Source organism: Macadamia integrifolia, unplaced genomic scaffold (genome assembly GCF_013358625.1).
Source record: "Macadamia integrifolia cultivar HAES 741 unplaced genomic scaffold, SCU_Mint_v3 scaffold484, whole genome shotgun sequence".
In the NCBI taxonomy this organism is placed as follows: domain Eukaryota; kingdom Viridiplantae; phylum Streptophyta; class Magnoliopsida; order Proteales; family Proteaceae; genus Macadamia; species Macadamia integrifolia.
In genome coordinates this window covers 52,558-65,611 of record NW_024870464.1, presented here as the reverse complement: position 1 = coordinate 65,611, position 13,054 = coordinate 52,558, and the positions used below count along the sequence as shown (strand labels likewise).

The following is a 13,054-nucleotide window of genomic DNA, read 5'->3' as shown; positions in this document are numbered from 1 at the left end:
GGAACCAATACCATCACATCTTGTTAGTAACGGGACTAGATCTAGGTTTGGTCCTGTTAACTGAATGGGATTGTACTGAGATTGGCAACTATGGTACTGGTACCAGTGCCAATAGAGATCCGTCCTGATTGACAACCTTACCTAGCGCACTTGTTGTAGTTTCCAATCGAAGAGCAGCGCAAGAAGGTCAGAGGATTGACTTCTTTCACATGGGTGAGTGAGTTTGTATTTAGTGTATTCCCCCCCTCCCCCCTCGTTCTACCATTTTCCTTACCCTTCTAGTGTGCGTGAGTAAAGTCCAATCTAGTAGATCTAAGACTTTGTTCCCCCCTTCCCCCGCCCCCCAAAAAAAAGGTACTTTCTCATCAATCCACATTGAGCTTATATTTAGAGGAAATGAACTCTTCCTGGTCATGCGCCATGCACCAAGACATAGTGGTCAGTGTAGTGATGACCCCACCCTTGTTGATGCCCAAGTGTGCCCCCCTCATTAGCCTGTGTTAGCACAGAAGCTGCACGATTAGAGAACATTCCTTTTTTTTTTTTTTATGCAAATGAAAATTAAGATTAACCAAATAAAAATCATTCAACATCCACAATAATAAATTTACCTAACCTATCAGACCTAGCTAGCCTTTTATGTTAGGTCTTTTTATATGGGCTTAACTGATACCGATTGATGTATTGCTCCCTAACTAATTTAGGCACACCCTAATTGGGAGATACATAGCCCAATCAATTGTGGGTAGGGTGAAGTTTGGCTCTGATAACCCAAACCTGCCTTGAACTCGAACATGGCTTGGGCCAAGTTTTCTGACCCTGAGGGCGGGTTAGGGTTGAAAAACCCCAACCCTGGGTCAGGGTTGGGTCGGGTCGGGTTGAGGCCTCAACCCCGACCCAACCTAGCCCTGACAGAGTCAATTAGGGTTGGGTTGGGCTTAAAAATGAACCCAACAGGGTCGGGTTGGGCTTGGGTTGAATTTTGAGGACCTAGGGTTGAGTTAGGGTTTTAAGAAACCCGACACAACCCAATCCTGTTTCACCCCTAATTGTGGGAGTGGATTAGGGATTTGAGGATTCTACAATAAATAGAATATTCATGGTCCCTACAGCTTTTACCTTAATACAAAATCATTATTTTGGGAGCACTACTCTTCTGACAATAACTAATGTGTATGCGAGAGAATACGAAAGGTAAAATGCTGTAAAATATCGTTAGCAAAGGGACTCCATTATGTAGTTCTTCATCACTATTTGTGAGGGACTCATCATTCTTGGCTTAAGGATTTTTATCATGCTCAACAAGTATCTTGTTTGTCCCATTCAATTCATACTCGTGTTCTATTCATTATGGGGTTATGCATTAGAGTTCTACACCTTAAAACTCCCTAACACTTTCTACCCACTTATGACCAATGGACATTGTTTTCCTATCCTAAAAATATACAAACTTCAGCTAAAGATCTCATAAATTTATGAACATCATAAATGTAATGAAAATAATTTTCATGATCATCCTTCAAAGTTTCCCTATTGTCTCTCGTATATTTGATTCCTGTGGCCTCCCTATATATACAAGTAATAAAATGTGACTTACCAATCAAGTAGATGCTCAACCGACAATCCCTATTAAAAATTATCAAAGCTAGTATCACAAAGTAAGATATGTGACCCCACCCTCCATAAAATTTATAGTACTCATCTATGCATAAAAAGATTAATATCTCCGTTACAAAGATTCCATGTGTCCATAACATAACGTAAATTTAAGGCATATATGGGTCTATTTAGAAATCAGTATGATTGTTTTATCTAAAACCTTAACCTATCCCCTTTGAAGATCATACTTTAACTTTGGTTGTTTATCATGGATTATGTTTTGTGGATCAACCTAGCATATATGCTATGACAAATTCGATACTCTTATAGGAGAGGCGGGATGGCTTTAGTTTTGTTGTTTAACTCTACGGTCCCTTTAACTCTCAATTTATTGACTCATACATGGATTACAGCTTTTTCGGGATATGCGAAAGATTCGAAAAATGGATCAACTACTCATACGACCACTTGGCCATACGAGTCAACATCCAACACTTGTCTTTTTTATTTTCAAATATACCCCTCTTATCATTGTAATGACAGAAGGTATAACAGGTGTTGGAGACTGACTCGTACCACCAGGTGATCATACAAGCATCGGATCCTATCTCGAAGATTCGAAAGTCAAGGACTACGAAAGGGATTGCTAGAGAACAATGGTAAGGATGGAAAAACATAAGAGTATGGATTGATTGTAATGATGTGGTGATATGTTTTCACAAGAGAATCAACAAGGATGGCCCTGGGAATTGGTTTCCCTTTTATATGATGTTTATAAGTTAATTGTTACTCCTGGATCCGTACATATTCTATAGAGGGATAGACAACTTATTTATGTAACACATCACAACTGGAAGGCTGTTCATGAGAAATATTTAGCTTATTAGTTGAGAAATATTGTTTGGTGAAAACTTGTTGTCACGTAAACATTGTTTAAGTAATATATGATTATGTGTTATTTTTTTAGTAAGAATGTGCCCAATAGTGAATGTGTTAGATTAAGCTCTATTATTGAAATTAAAGAAATTTCCAATAACGCGATTTACCTTGGCACAAATCTATTACACCGACGTTATAGAATAGTCAGCATTCGCAAAATTGTTGATAGAGTTAACGTCCGCCTCAATGTTTGGAAAGCTCACATGCTTTCCTATGTGGGTCGAAAAATACTTGCTCAATCAACTTTGTATTCCATCCCATCCTATTTGATGTCATGTTTTGCATTCCTAGCCAAAACATGTAAAAGGATTGATTCGATTTGCACCAACTTTTGGAATGGAGGTACTTTCAGGGGGTCAAATAAACTACACCTTATAGCTTGGACAAAAATTGTCAACCTAGGAATCTAGGGGGTCTAGGTATTAAGGACGCAACACCCTATAACCAAGCCCTTATTCTCAAACTAGGATGGAGATTATCTCAACCCAATTCCATTTGGGCACAAATTAGCCATTCGAAATATTTCCATAACAAGTCTTTGTTTGACCCTAAAGTTCTCAACCGCCGTGGTTCTTGGGTGTGGAATGGTTTGGTATTAATTCTCCGTAGCCTCCGACTGTGTCAGATAAAAAATAGGCAATGGGAGGACCACTTTTCTTTGGTATGATCCTTGGCTTTACCAAGGTTCCTTGGCTCACCCACAGTCTGACTTGAGAGAACTTAACCCATTGGACAGGGTGAGTTTGATCATACAAGGAATTCTTGGAATATGGCTATCCTCTCTAACCCTGCATACTCCTGTGTCAACCACAATTTGGGTAGACTTCTCCCTTTCGACCAGGAGGATAAATGGACTTGGTCTTTAACAAAGCATGGAAGCTTCTCTACCCGATCTGGAGCCCATTTTCTAAAATCAATGTCAGATTCTCAGTCATTGAGACTAATGCCTGAAAGGTGGTGGAAATTTATTTGGAAATTAAAAATAAATCCTAAATTCACTATGTTCTTTTGGCGTACCATTAATAATGGTATCAGTGAAGGAATGCCTGGGTAAATGGCTGAATATTCCCACTACCTACTCATTCTGCAATTTGCCTCCTGCATCACTGGATCATCTCTTTTTGCATTGTGATTTTACATCACATATTTGGATGGTCGGCCCTTTGGGTATTTGTTTACAAAACCTAACTACTTTATCTTTTGTGCAGGTGGTAAGGTATTTTTTCATCCATCACCACCTATCCCCCTCTCTTTAGTCTTGGTTGTTTAACATATTTGCAATCACTATATATTTCATTTGGAAACATAGGAATGATGTCGTGTTGTCTCATGTGCAACCTAATCCACTTATCAAGATGAAAAATATTCATAAATGGATCGCTGCACTTAATCTTTATAATGGAATACTAAACATGTTTGCTCTCATGCCTACACGTGGTCCACCAAGCTTTAATCAAAGCTCTACGCTTCCTTTTTTGACATGTACAATATTAGTTTGAACTGGTACTTCTAATATTTTGTGGTCAGATTCAGGATGGATCTTTGGAATCCTCTCACAAGGTGAATTTAGGATTTTGGAGTCAAGTACTACCAAAACTGATCAACAGGAATCAGTGGAAGCGGAAGGCATTCTACAAGGTCTACTGAAGGCTAAGAATGAGAATCAGAAAGTTTATGAAGTATGATTCTCCAACAAGAAGCTGCTCAACCTCATTCTCTATCAATCCAAGGGTGCATGGCCACTACTTCATTTTGCTACATTTTATAAAATATATGAATTCTCACGGTCCATCAATTTTGTGTACAAAGGGAAATCTAACACTACCATGGCAGCTCTAATGGGGGCTGTTTCTACTACTGATTATAGGCAAGTTAACCGGTCATTAGATACTGTATCCTCTCTTTTCTAATTTAAGTTTTTATTTTAATAAAAAAAATATATGATTATGGTATTTTGCACACAAATGGGTTTTGAAAGCTCGAAAGTGAAGGGCTTTTAGGGACGATAATCGGTAATGTTTCTTACTACTTATTTGACTAATTTAATTTTCTCTTCATTAAAGAAGAAGAAGAAGAAAAAAAAAATTATGATAGATGTAAATAAAAAAATTTGTTTTCTTTAGTACTATATTTCATTTTCCCTCATCGTTAAAAAAAGCCTTATTTTTTGACTGTGGATTACTCATTGTTTTATTCAGTCATCCCAATATTCAGCTAGATGGAAAATGGACCTGGATAGTCTAGCATTTAGACCACAATGTACAATGGATCCATCCTTATTTGTGTTCAATGGTTTGTTCATTGCACCTAGTAAGTAAGGTGTCAATTCTAGGCCTGCAAAAGAGCCTCTTCAACACCAACGACTCATTCAAGGTTGCGATGAGTTGGACATGCATCCTCAGGTGTTGGAATGTGTAATCCAACTCCTCCTAACTCTTGAGTGGTCATTGGATAAGGCAATCATTAAAGATGAGACAGATCCCCATAACGCTATGCCTGATAAAAAAATCCGATAAAAAAGTCCGAATCATTTTTGGCTCATTTATAAAATGTGTCGTGCTTAAGCTTGAGTTGACTAATTTTCAATCGTTCCTAGTGCAAGGGTGCTGCCCAAGCGCCCGACTAGGACTGATCCGACCAATTAATAGCTTGGCTCAACCTAACATGTTTAAAGCTTGTTTAGAGATAAATGTGTCATTAGTCTGTTTAAGGTCCATCTAGCCTGATTATTGGTTGCCCGATTAAAGACCGATACCCGATTGTCATTTATAAAGGGACCATGCCTAGCCTATGAGGACTAATTACTTAAACGTGCTAGTCATGGTGTGAGGTCCTAAAGCAAGGAAGCTCGATTAGGTCCGACCATAACACCGCTAATAGTACATATTTAAGGTGTAATTAACTTATATATTAACAAGTTATTGACAACTTTTTTTTCTTCTAATTCTATATAATTTTGAACCCATTTTTACCTTTACCATATGCTTATATTGGCTAAGACTTGTATTTGATGAGATGATGCACAACGATTTTACGTTTGTTTCAATACTGATATCCAATTTTGAATTGGGCAAGTAGTGGTATCGTTTTCAACCAATACTGATACAGATCGCCGATTCAACCGATCCACACCAATGCTAGAAACCATGCATCCTCTATAACACGTACCCACAAGAAGGGGAAATAGTGGATGCTTTAGTCCCCCAACAAAGATTACCTAAATTCCCTTGAGTTTGAAGGCACCGAGGGTTCCAGCTTGATCCCAAAGCAAACCAAAAAGAAATAGATTTTGGAGAAATGATTCTCCTCGCAATCATGATTGAGGAGTCGTTGCCGACTCGCCGCCCCTTTGTGGTCTCCTAATCATAATTTGCCAACTCTCCACGATATAACCTCATTTAAAGACCATTCACGAAAGCAATAAAAGGTATCCGAAGGGTGTTTCCGTAAATACACTAGACCAAGGGTGGACTAACGTTTCGCTCGCGATGTGATCTAATGCTTCAGATGTAAAACCTCATCTATACACCTCGTTACTAGCATACGGTTGGAATTGCATTTTATGTAGGGTCAGTGGAACCCACAAAAAGTGGTAGTACAATCACAGCCGCGTAGTCAACATCTATCAAAACAGAGAGAAAGTTATTAGATCAGATGGCTGAACTTGCTCAATTTGGTTGACTTTTGAATGGTGGCATTATTGTAAATATATTTGGAATACATGCCCCAAAGTTAACAGATTCCGTTTTACTGGCCTTCGGGGTTTCTAGTTTCGACATCATAAGGTGAGACTCGGCGTCGGAGTAGAGTTTCAGACAGAGACATCTCCGAGGAAGATGCCCAGTGTCTGCAACTGATATCATCTCCGAGATTATAGGCAAATGTGATATCTCTCTTTCTGTCTCCCAGACTAGAACTTCCTCCTTTGTCTAATTTTCAGTTAAATGCAGTTTCTTTTAAAATCTGTGTAAAATTCTTAACTGTATCATGATTTAAGAGTTCTTGTTGACAATTGAGATGAATTTTTTGTTGTTTTAGCAGATTAAGTTTCGAGATATCGGAAAATTTCCATGGCTGTGCCCGTTGAGGAAGCCATTGCAGCCCTGTCAACGTTTTCTCTAGAGGTATTTAAGCATTCTCTCTCTCTTTTTTTTTTTTTTTTTTTTTTGGAGGAAGGAGGGTGGGTTTGAATTTCTACTTGTTGAGTAGAAATGTAATTGGTTCTCCATGTTTGTGTGATTTGACATTGTTCCCTCCCAGCAGAAACTGAAACTCTAGAACTTAGACTGTTGCAACTTGTTTGAATCACATTAAATCGGATAAACTGTTAAGATTTGGGTTTATATATTATTTTATCTCACTTAATGCTATAAAATTACGACACTTTGTATTTTCTTATTTCTGTTTTCCTCCCTGTCAGCCCTCTCCTTAAGAATTTATATTATTTGTATGTAAAAAGATATTCCGACTCTTTATACGTCTTGCCTATATAACCTAGCATACATTACAAATTGACGCCGCTTATCTTTACTGCTGAGCTGTGTTTTTGGTTTTGAGATTGCTAGGCCAGCGATAGAAGTCCAAAGAAACTTTATGATATGGCTATGATCTGCAAGCCAAATGGGGAGGGCTGAGCCTGGACTATTATTCATTTTTTTGGGTGGGGGGGGGGGTGTGGTGGTGGTTGGAGGAGACTCCACCTACTGTGATCTGAGTATGGGTTGAAAGTCTGGCTCAGTGTTGCTACGGACCATGGCACTACATTTTGCCATAAGATAACGGCATTGTATAACTATAATATATTTCAAGTATGTACCTCATCTTAGGCTCTTAGCCCATTATAGACAAACATGCGCAGTATATCTTCCATACTTCTGAAGTATTTCACTGCATGATAGTTTTTTAAGACCTTTTTTTTTTTAATCTAAATTTTCTCTGTTAGTATCTTTTTATGCTTTTTTGGACACATTATTCTTTTCTGTTTGTTTATGAACTTCATAAATAAAATGGATTTTATAAATTTAGTTGCATTCAGTTGTCATCCTGGGAAGTGGGAATAATTTATTTTGGAAACATACAGTTTCTTCTTGGAAATATTTTCTTTTGAACCAATATCATTTGTAGGATGACCAGCCTGAGGTGCAAGGCCTAGGAGTTCTACTATCAGCTGACAGATCTCATACGAACAGCCCAATAGGTATGCTTTCCCATTGTCTACTTAAAAATGTCTGAATGTGCATTTCAACTTTCTAATTGGGATGCATAAATCCGTAAGATTAAAAATGTCAGGAATCTAAGTGCAAGGTTTGATAATCTTGCAGATAAATGATAGTTGTATCAATTCCCCCCCATATACAATTTGCTTGGCTTTCTCTATGAGCATTCAATCAATTCAGATTTCGGACATTGCACAACTATTTTGGGAGGGTAGATGGATGTTGTTTAGAGCATAAATTCGCTCAATGTGCATGGTGGGAATTTTTTTTTTTTTGGGCGGGGTGGTTGGTGTCTTCAAATATCTTGTTCATTCCTCATCATTTTTTCCCTATGGGATTTAACTATCAACTACATTTTTCAGATTCTTTCACCCAGTTGAACATTCTTGTTTGATATCCATCACTTCCTATGAGCTTGGCACTTTTGATGTTCTGTAAATGAAGGACGGCTAGAGTTTGTATTACTGGTGGAATTTTGAGGCATTTGAATTGATAAAAACTGTTCTTTTAAATGGTTGTTCACTGGGACTTTAGTTTCAATTGTTGTCTTATTGATGGGTATCTTGTTTGATTCTTTAGTTTGTGACTGATTAGAGGTTTTCAAATCATGGATTATAGATGAGATCATATATTTAGGGATTGAGATTGTATCTTAACTAGGGATTGGCCAATGCTGTCCGATAACGCTGATCTCTAGATTCTCCCTCAAGAATCAGGTGAATATCAACCATATTGATCAAGTTAATTAAGTATCAGATGGGACTGATCGGAGATCAGACAGGAACAATTTGGTATATATATATTTTTTTTGAAGTTTTCCCCTCTTACTGTTGAAACCACTGAAACTAACAGACGAAATAGTGCCTATAAAAGCACTTTTGAATGAGATCGAGCTATTAAGGAAGGGCCACGACAATGTATATCAGCATACAACAACAACCCCCTGCACATGTAGGCTTACACATAATCGGCTCTTCACACCATCACGTGGCACCAAGGGGGCACAACAACACATAACACAGATCCCTCGTGGATGTGCGAGAGATCTGTGTTATGTGTTGCTCGAGCTGTTAAGTAAGGGCCACAACTATGTATATCAACACACAACAACATCCCGTGCACGTGCAGGCACACACATACATGACTATGTATGTGGCACTGAAACCACTGAAACTACTGAAACTAACAAACGAAATAGTGCCTATAAAAGCACTTTTGAATGAGATCGAGCTATTAAGTAAGGGCCACGACAATGTATATCAGCATACAACAACAACCCTTGCACATGTAGGCTCACACATAATTGGCTCTTCACACCATCACGTGGCACCAAGGGGGCACAATGTGTAGGGGGCACAACAACACATAACACAGATCCCTCATGGATGTGCGAGAGATCTGTGTTATGTGTTGTTCGAGCTGTGAAGTAAGGGCCACAACAATGTATATCAACACACAACAACATCCGTGTAGACACACATACATGACTATGCATGTGGCACCGTCATGTGGTGGTGCCATCATGTGGCACCAAGAGGGCACAAAACATGTAGGGGCACAACGACATATGACTGAGACCCATAATGTACATTGTTGTGGCCCTTAACAGCTCAAGCTTCTAGGATAAGAAGTTGAAACTATTATTAGTTCTAATGGTTGTAAGATAGTCCAAGGTTGAAGTTCATCATGCTCGAGCTTCTAGGATAAGCAGTTGAAACAATTGTTAGTTCTAATGGTTGTAAGATGGCCTAAAGTTGAAGTTCATCATGCAACAACGATATTGATAATATTGGTGGTCTTAAATTGACAATCTCTATGATCTGATATAAAAGGAAAAAAAAAAATAGAAGATTACTTTCAGCTTTTAAAGCTTTAGTTTGGTAGCAAGGGTTCTACTTGTGGACCTTAACTGTCTTATGGTATTTATCATGTTGACTAATGGTAGATTGGTGACTTTGTTCCAGTCAATGCATTGTTTATCATGTGGCTGGAAGCTTCTTTTTTGATAGATTTCTATTTCACTGCTAATTATAAAAAGGGTGGCGGGCAGTGGGACTGTAATTTGGGCTGGTGACATGCCAGCTTGAGGTGCTTGTCACTTCCCCTCCCCCTAAGGATGGCATTCTGGTCGTGGCTCAGACTCCTTGTTGTTCCTGAGTTAGAGCTCAGGATAGTCCCTTTTAAGCACAATGGTTGACCTGGACCTGGCAGATTTTGTATAAGCTGGTTCCTGGGGTAGATTGTTTGAGAAGAGTGCACCAGATTGCTTCCAGCTTCTGGTACTGTATGTCAAGTTCAAATAATGAGTTGAATAAGTGACCAGCGATTAGCTGAAGATGCATTGGCTTATTCATCTTGTCGTCACATAGTCGGAAATTATGTCTTTTGTAACTTAGGAGTGTTAAATTAATTGGTTTGAATTTTATTAGGAACATAAAGGTGCACATTTCTGTGTATCTTTTTTGAATCCCGATCCTGTTCTTCCTCCATCATATATTGTACCTGACACAAATTGTTGTCTTACAGAGTATAGTGATGTTTCTGCTTACCGTTTGTCTCTACTGGAGGACACAAAAGCTGTCAATCAACTGGTAAAAGCTCTCCTGTTCTTCATTCTCATTTTATTTTTAAGAGTCTGTTACACTTCTGACTGTTTTAGTATAACTGAGTTGTGATGCATATGTTAGTATAATATTAGTTCCTGGATTCATTATTTGATGGTTGATGCTGATATGCCCGCAGAATGCTCTTGTTCAAGAAGGGAAGGAAATGGCATCTGTTCTCTACACGTATCGAAGTTGCGTAAAAGCACTTCCTCAGGTCAAAGTCAGATCTAAATTTGAAGTTTAAAGTCCTTTCTATGATTTTGTGAATAATGGACTAATCATTCACCTTATTGTTGATGGAAGTTAGCTTCATATAACATATATCTTAGCTTTGTCCCCCCTTCTCTTCTTTCTTTCCTTGATACATAACATATGTTTCCTATGCCGCCATCTGTATTATCCAGTGCCTACAAAAGATTTGATGATAAGTTTGTATTTGAAGTTGGTTCATACTTCATACCAAGATAGTAGAGAATCTTATCTTTAGAGGGAAGTTGAGAAAGAGATATAGGAATTTGACAGGTTCTTGGCCTGCTCAAGGAAGGAATCTCCTTTTAGAGGTGTGAGCGTGTATCAGAAGGTCTGGAATGAAGGATTTAGGGTGTCTTCACAGTTCAGTTATTCTACTAGCCAATTATTTCTAGAGGTGAGCTGATATCTCCACTTCTCAAGATATGGGGGAAACTGGTTAGTTGTTCAGAACTGACAAGTTGCTGGATATAAGCATGTATCGAGCAAATAAACATCTAATGCGAAGGATGTGGAGATGGTGACTTGCGGTATTCTTCATGGGATGCTTTGGTGAGAAGGGTCAAATACTGCGGTCATATGCCCCCTCTGGTGAGAAGGGTCAAATACTGTGGAAGATTAAGCTGTTTGTATTTGTTGGGTTATAGGGGAGCCACATTTATGAAACAAACTTGGCTGTTTGAATTTTGAAATGGAGGCAAGTGCAAAGTCAGAAATTAGCATGCATCAAGGGCCGTGGTGGAAATTGATCATTTTTCCCCTTTAAATGCTGCAGAATTTTAGCTGGAATTTCCATAATTGTGGGCTTTCGGGTGGATGTTTAATAATGCTGATCAGCGATCATTTCATAGGATTGGGTGTTGTAGTAGGGGCCTTTTCAGTTTCTGTGGCTATAATCTCTTGATTGGATGGGCTTTGAATTTAAGAGGTTTTGAGGCATCCTTAACTATGTTTTTTCATAGTTAATGTTGGTGATTGGGTTTGGGTCAGTTGTGCTAGACGGCTGGATGCTTCTTCATGTTCTTAATCTATTGATTGGATTGGCCTTCTCATGTATATTTTTTGGAATAGACCAGCTAAAAAGTCTTTCAACAGGGGATCTATCCATCCTCCCAATCATTTGTTGTTCAATTTTTTGTCATCACTCTATGTAATAGGGACATGGGACTTTTATCTGCCCATGTTGATGTGCATTGGCATGGATAGATGTGTTGACACTCCAGATCATGGTTACAAACTTACAATATTTTCTCCGCATGAAAAGGTAAAACATGAAGCTAGGATGGGAGGAGATGTATATACATATGTACTTTTTTTTTTGGGTGAATAAATAATTTATTACCAAGGAGAGAAGGAAAAAAAATGTACAGCCCCAAAGAGGGGAGGGGGAAAGAGAAGAAAATAAGATCCTCAGAGGGATACATGGTTCTTGATTGTAGAGCTAAGAAGCTCCCATGAAGCTACAATGTGACAATTTCTGGGGGAGGGGAAACAAGTGGAAGAAAGTTTAGAAATCTTTGCTTTGACATCAAAGAATATGGAATTCCAAATCTTTTCTAATGGTCTAGAGTTGGAGGTCCATTTCTTATGATTTCTCTCCATCCAGATTTGGTTTAGAGTAGCACAAAAAGCAACCTTCCCCACATAATGATAAATAGTATTCCCTTGGAAAGTCATGTCCATCCAAATCCATTCCCTTTGGAAAGGGAGGATTCTTCTATTAACCGGCCAGCATTTGGAGAGAACAAGCTTCTAGATGGAGGAGGAGACAGGGCAAGCAAAAAATATATGGTTTGTGTCTTCTGGCTCAGATCCACAGAGATGGCATAAAGGAGAGACCTGGATGCTTCTTTGGATAAGGAAGGCTTGCGTAGGAAGACAATTCATGAAGACTCGCCATGCAGTGAAGCTTTGACGAGGGATGTGGTGCTTGAACCAGATGAGCTTGTGCCAGGGCGTGGGAGGTCCATGAGCTCTGATGAGGTCCCAGATGGACTTAACATTGAAAATGCCATTCAGAGCGTGGGACCAAACAATAGTATCAAGCCTTGATGACCCTAGGAGAGGGGCGGCAGGCAGGGTGGACCAGATTTCATCTAGCTGAGAGGTGGAAGGGCCAGGGGGGTTCCAAGAACCAGCAGAGATGATATCATATGTACATATGTACTTAGTACATACACAAATGTGTGTGTGTGGATACACGTGTATTCTTGCATGCATGTGTGTGTTTTTTTGTCTTAGTGTCTAGTTCTTAGAGATGCTGTATCATACATCTTCTATCTGTCAGTGTGTCTGACCTTGTTACATAATTCTTTGGTTATATGCTGATTTCTCTCCTTCCAAAGACACCATACCAAGTAACAGAGATTCTGAAGGATCTTTCCTTTGAGGAATTGAAAATTGGCTAAACTGTAATTCTGGGAGGATAAGATTGAGGGTTATTCT

General features: G+C 38.8%; 1 protein-coding gene across 5 annotated transcripts in view; it reads left to right on the top strand.

Moving 5' to 3' along the window:
• Positions 1-6,282: 6,282 nt before the first annotated feature.
• The window catches only part of LOC122068939 (protein PIR-like), a 59,131-nt gene continuing 52,359 nt past the window's right edge, over positions 6,283-13,054 (top strand). The window contains exons 1-5 of one of the 5 annotated variants that reach the window (XM_042632846.1): positions 6,283-6,421; positions 6,580-6,662; positions 7,663-7,735; positions 10,281-10,345; positions 10,497-10,574. In XM_042632846.1, coding sequence (XP_042488780.1) covers positions 6,609-6,662; positions 7,663-7,735; positions 10,281-10,345; positions 10,497-10,574 — 270 coding nt within the window. In that variant the 5' untranslated portion in view covers positions 6,283-6,421; positions 6,580-6,608. Of the gene's footprint in view, positions 6,478-6,576; positions 6,663-7,662; positions 7,736-10,280; positions 10,346-10,496; positions 10,575-13,054 lie in introns of all 5 variants that reach the window. The other 4 variants (XM_042632849.1, XM_042632847.1, XM_042632848.1 and 1 more) reach the window with 4 other exon arrangements.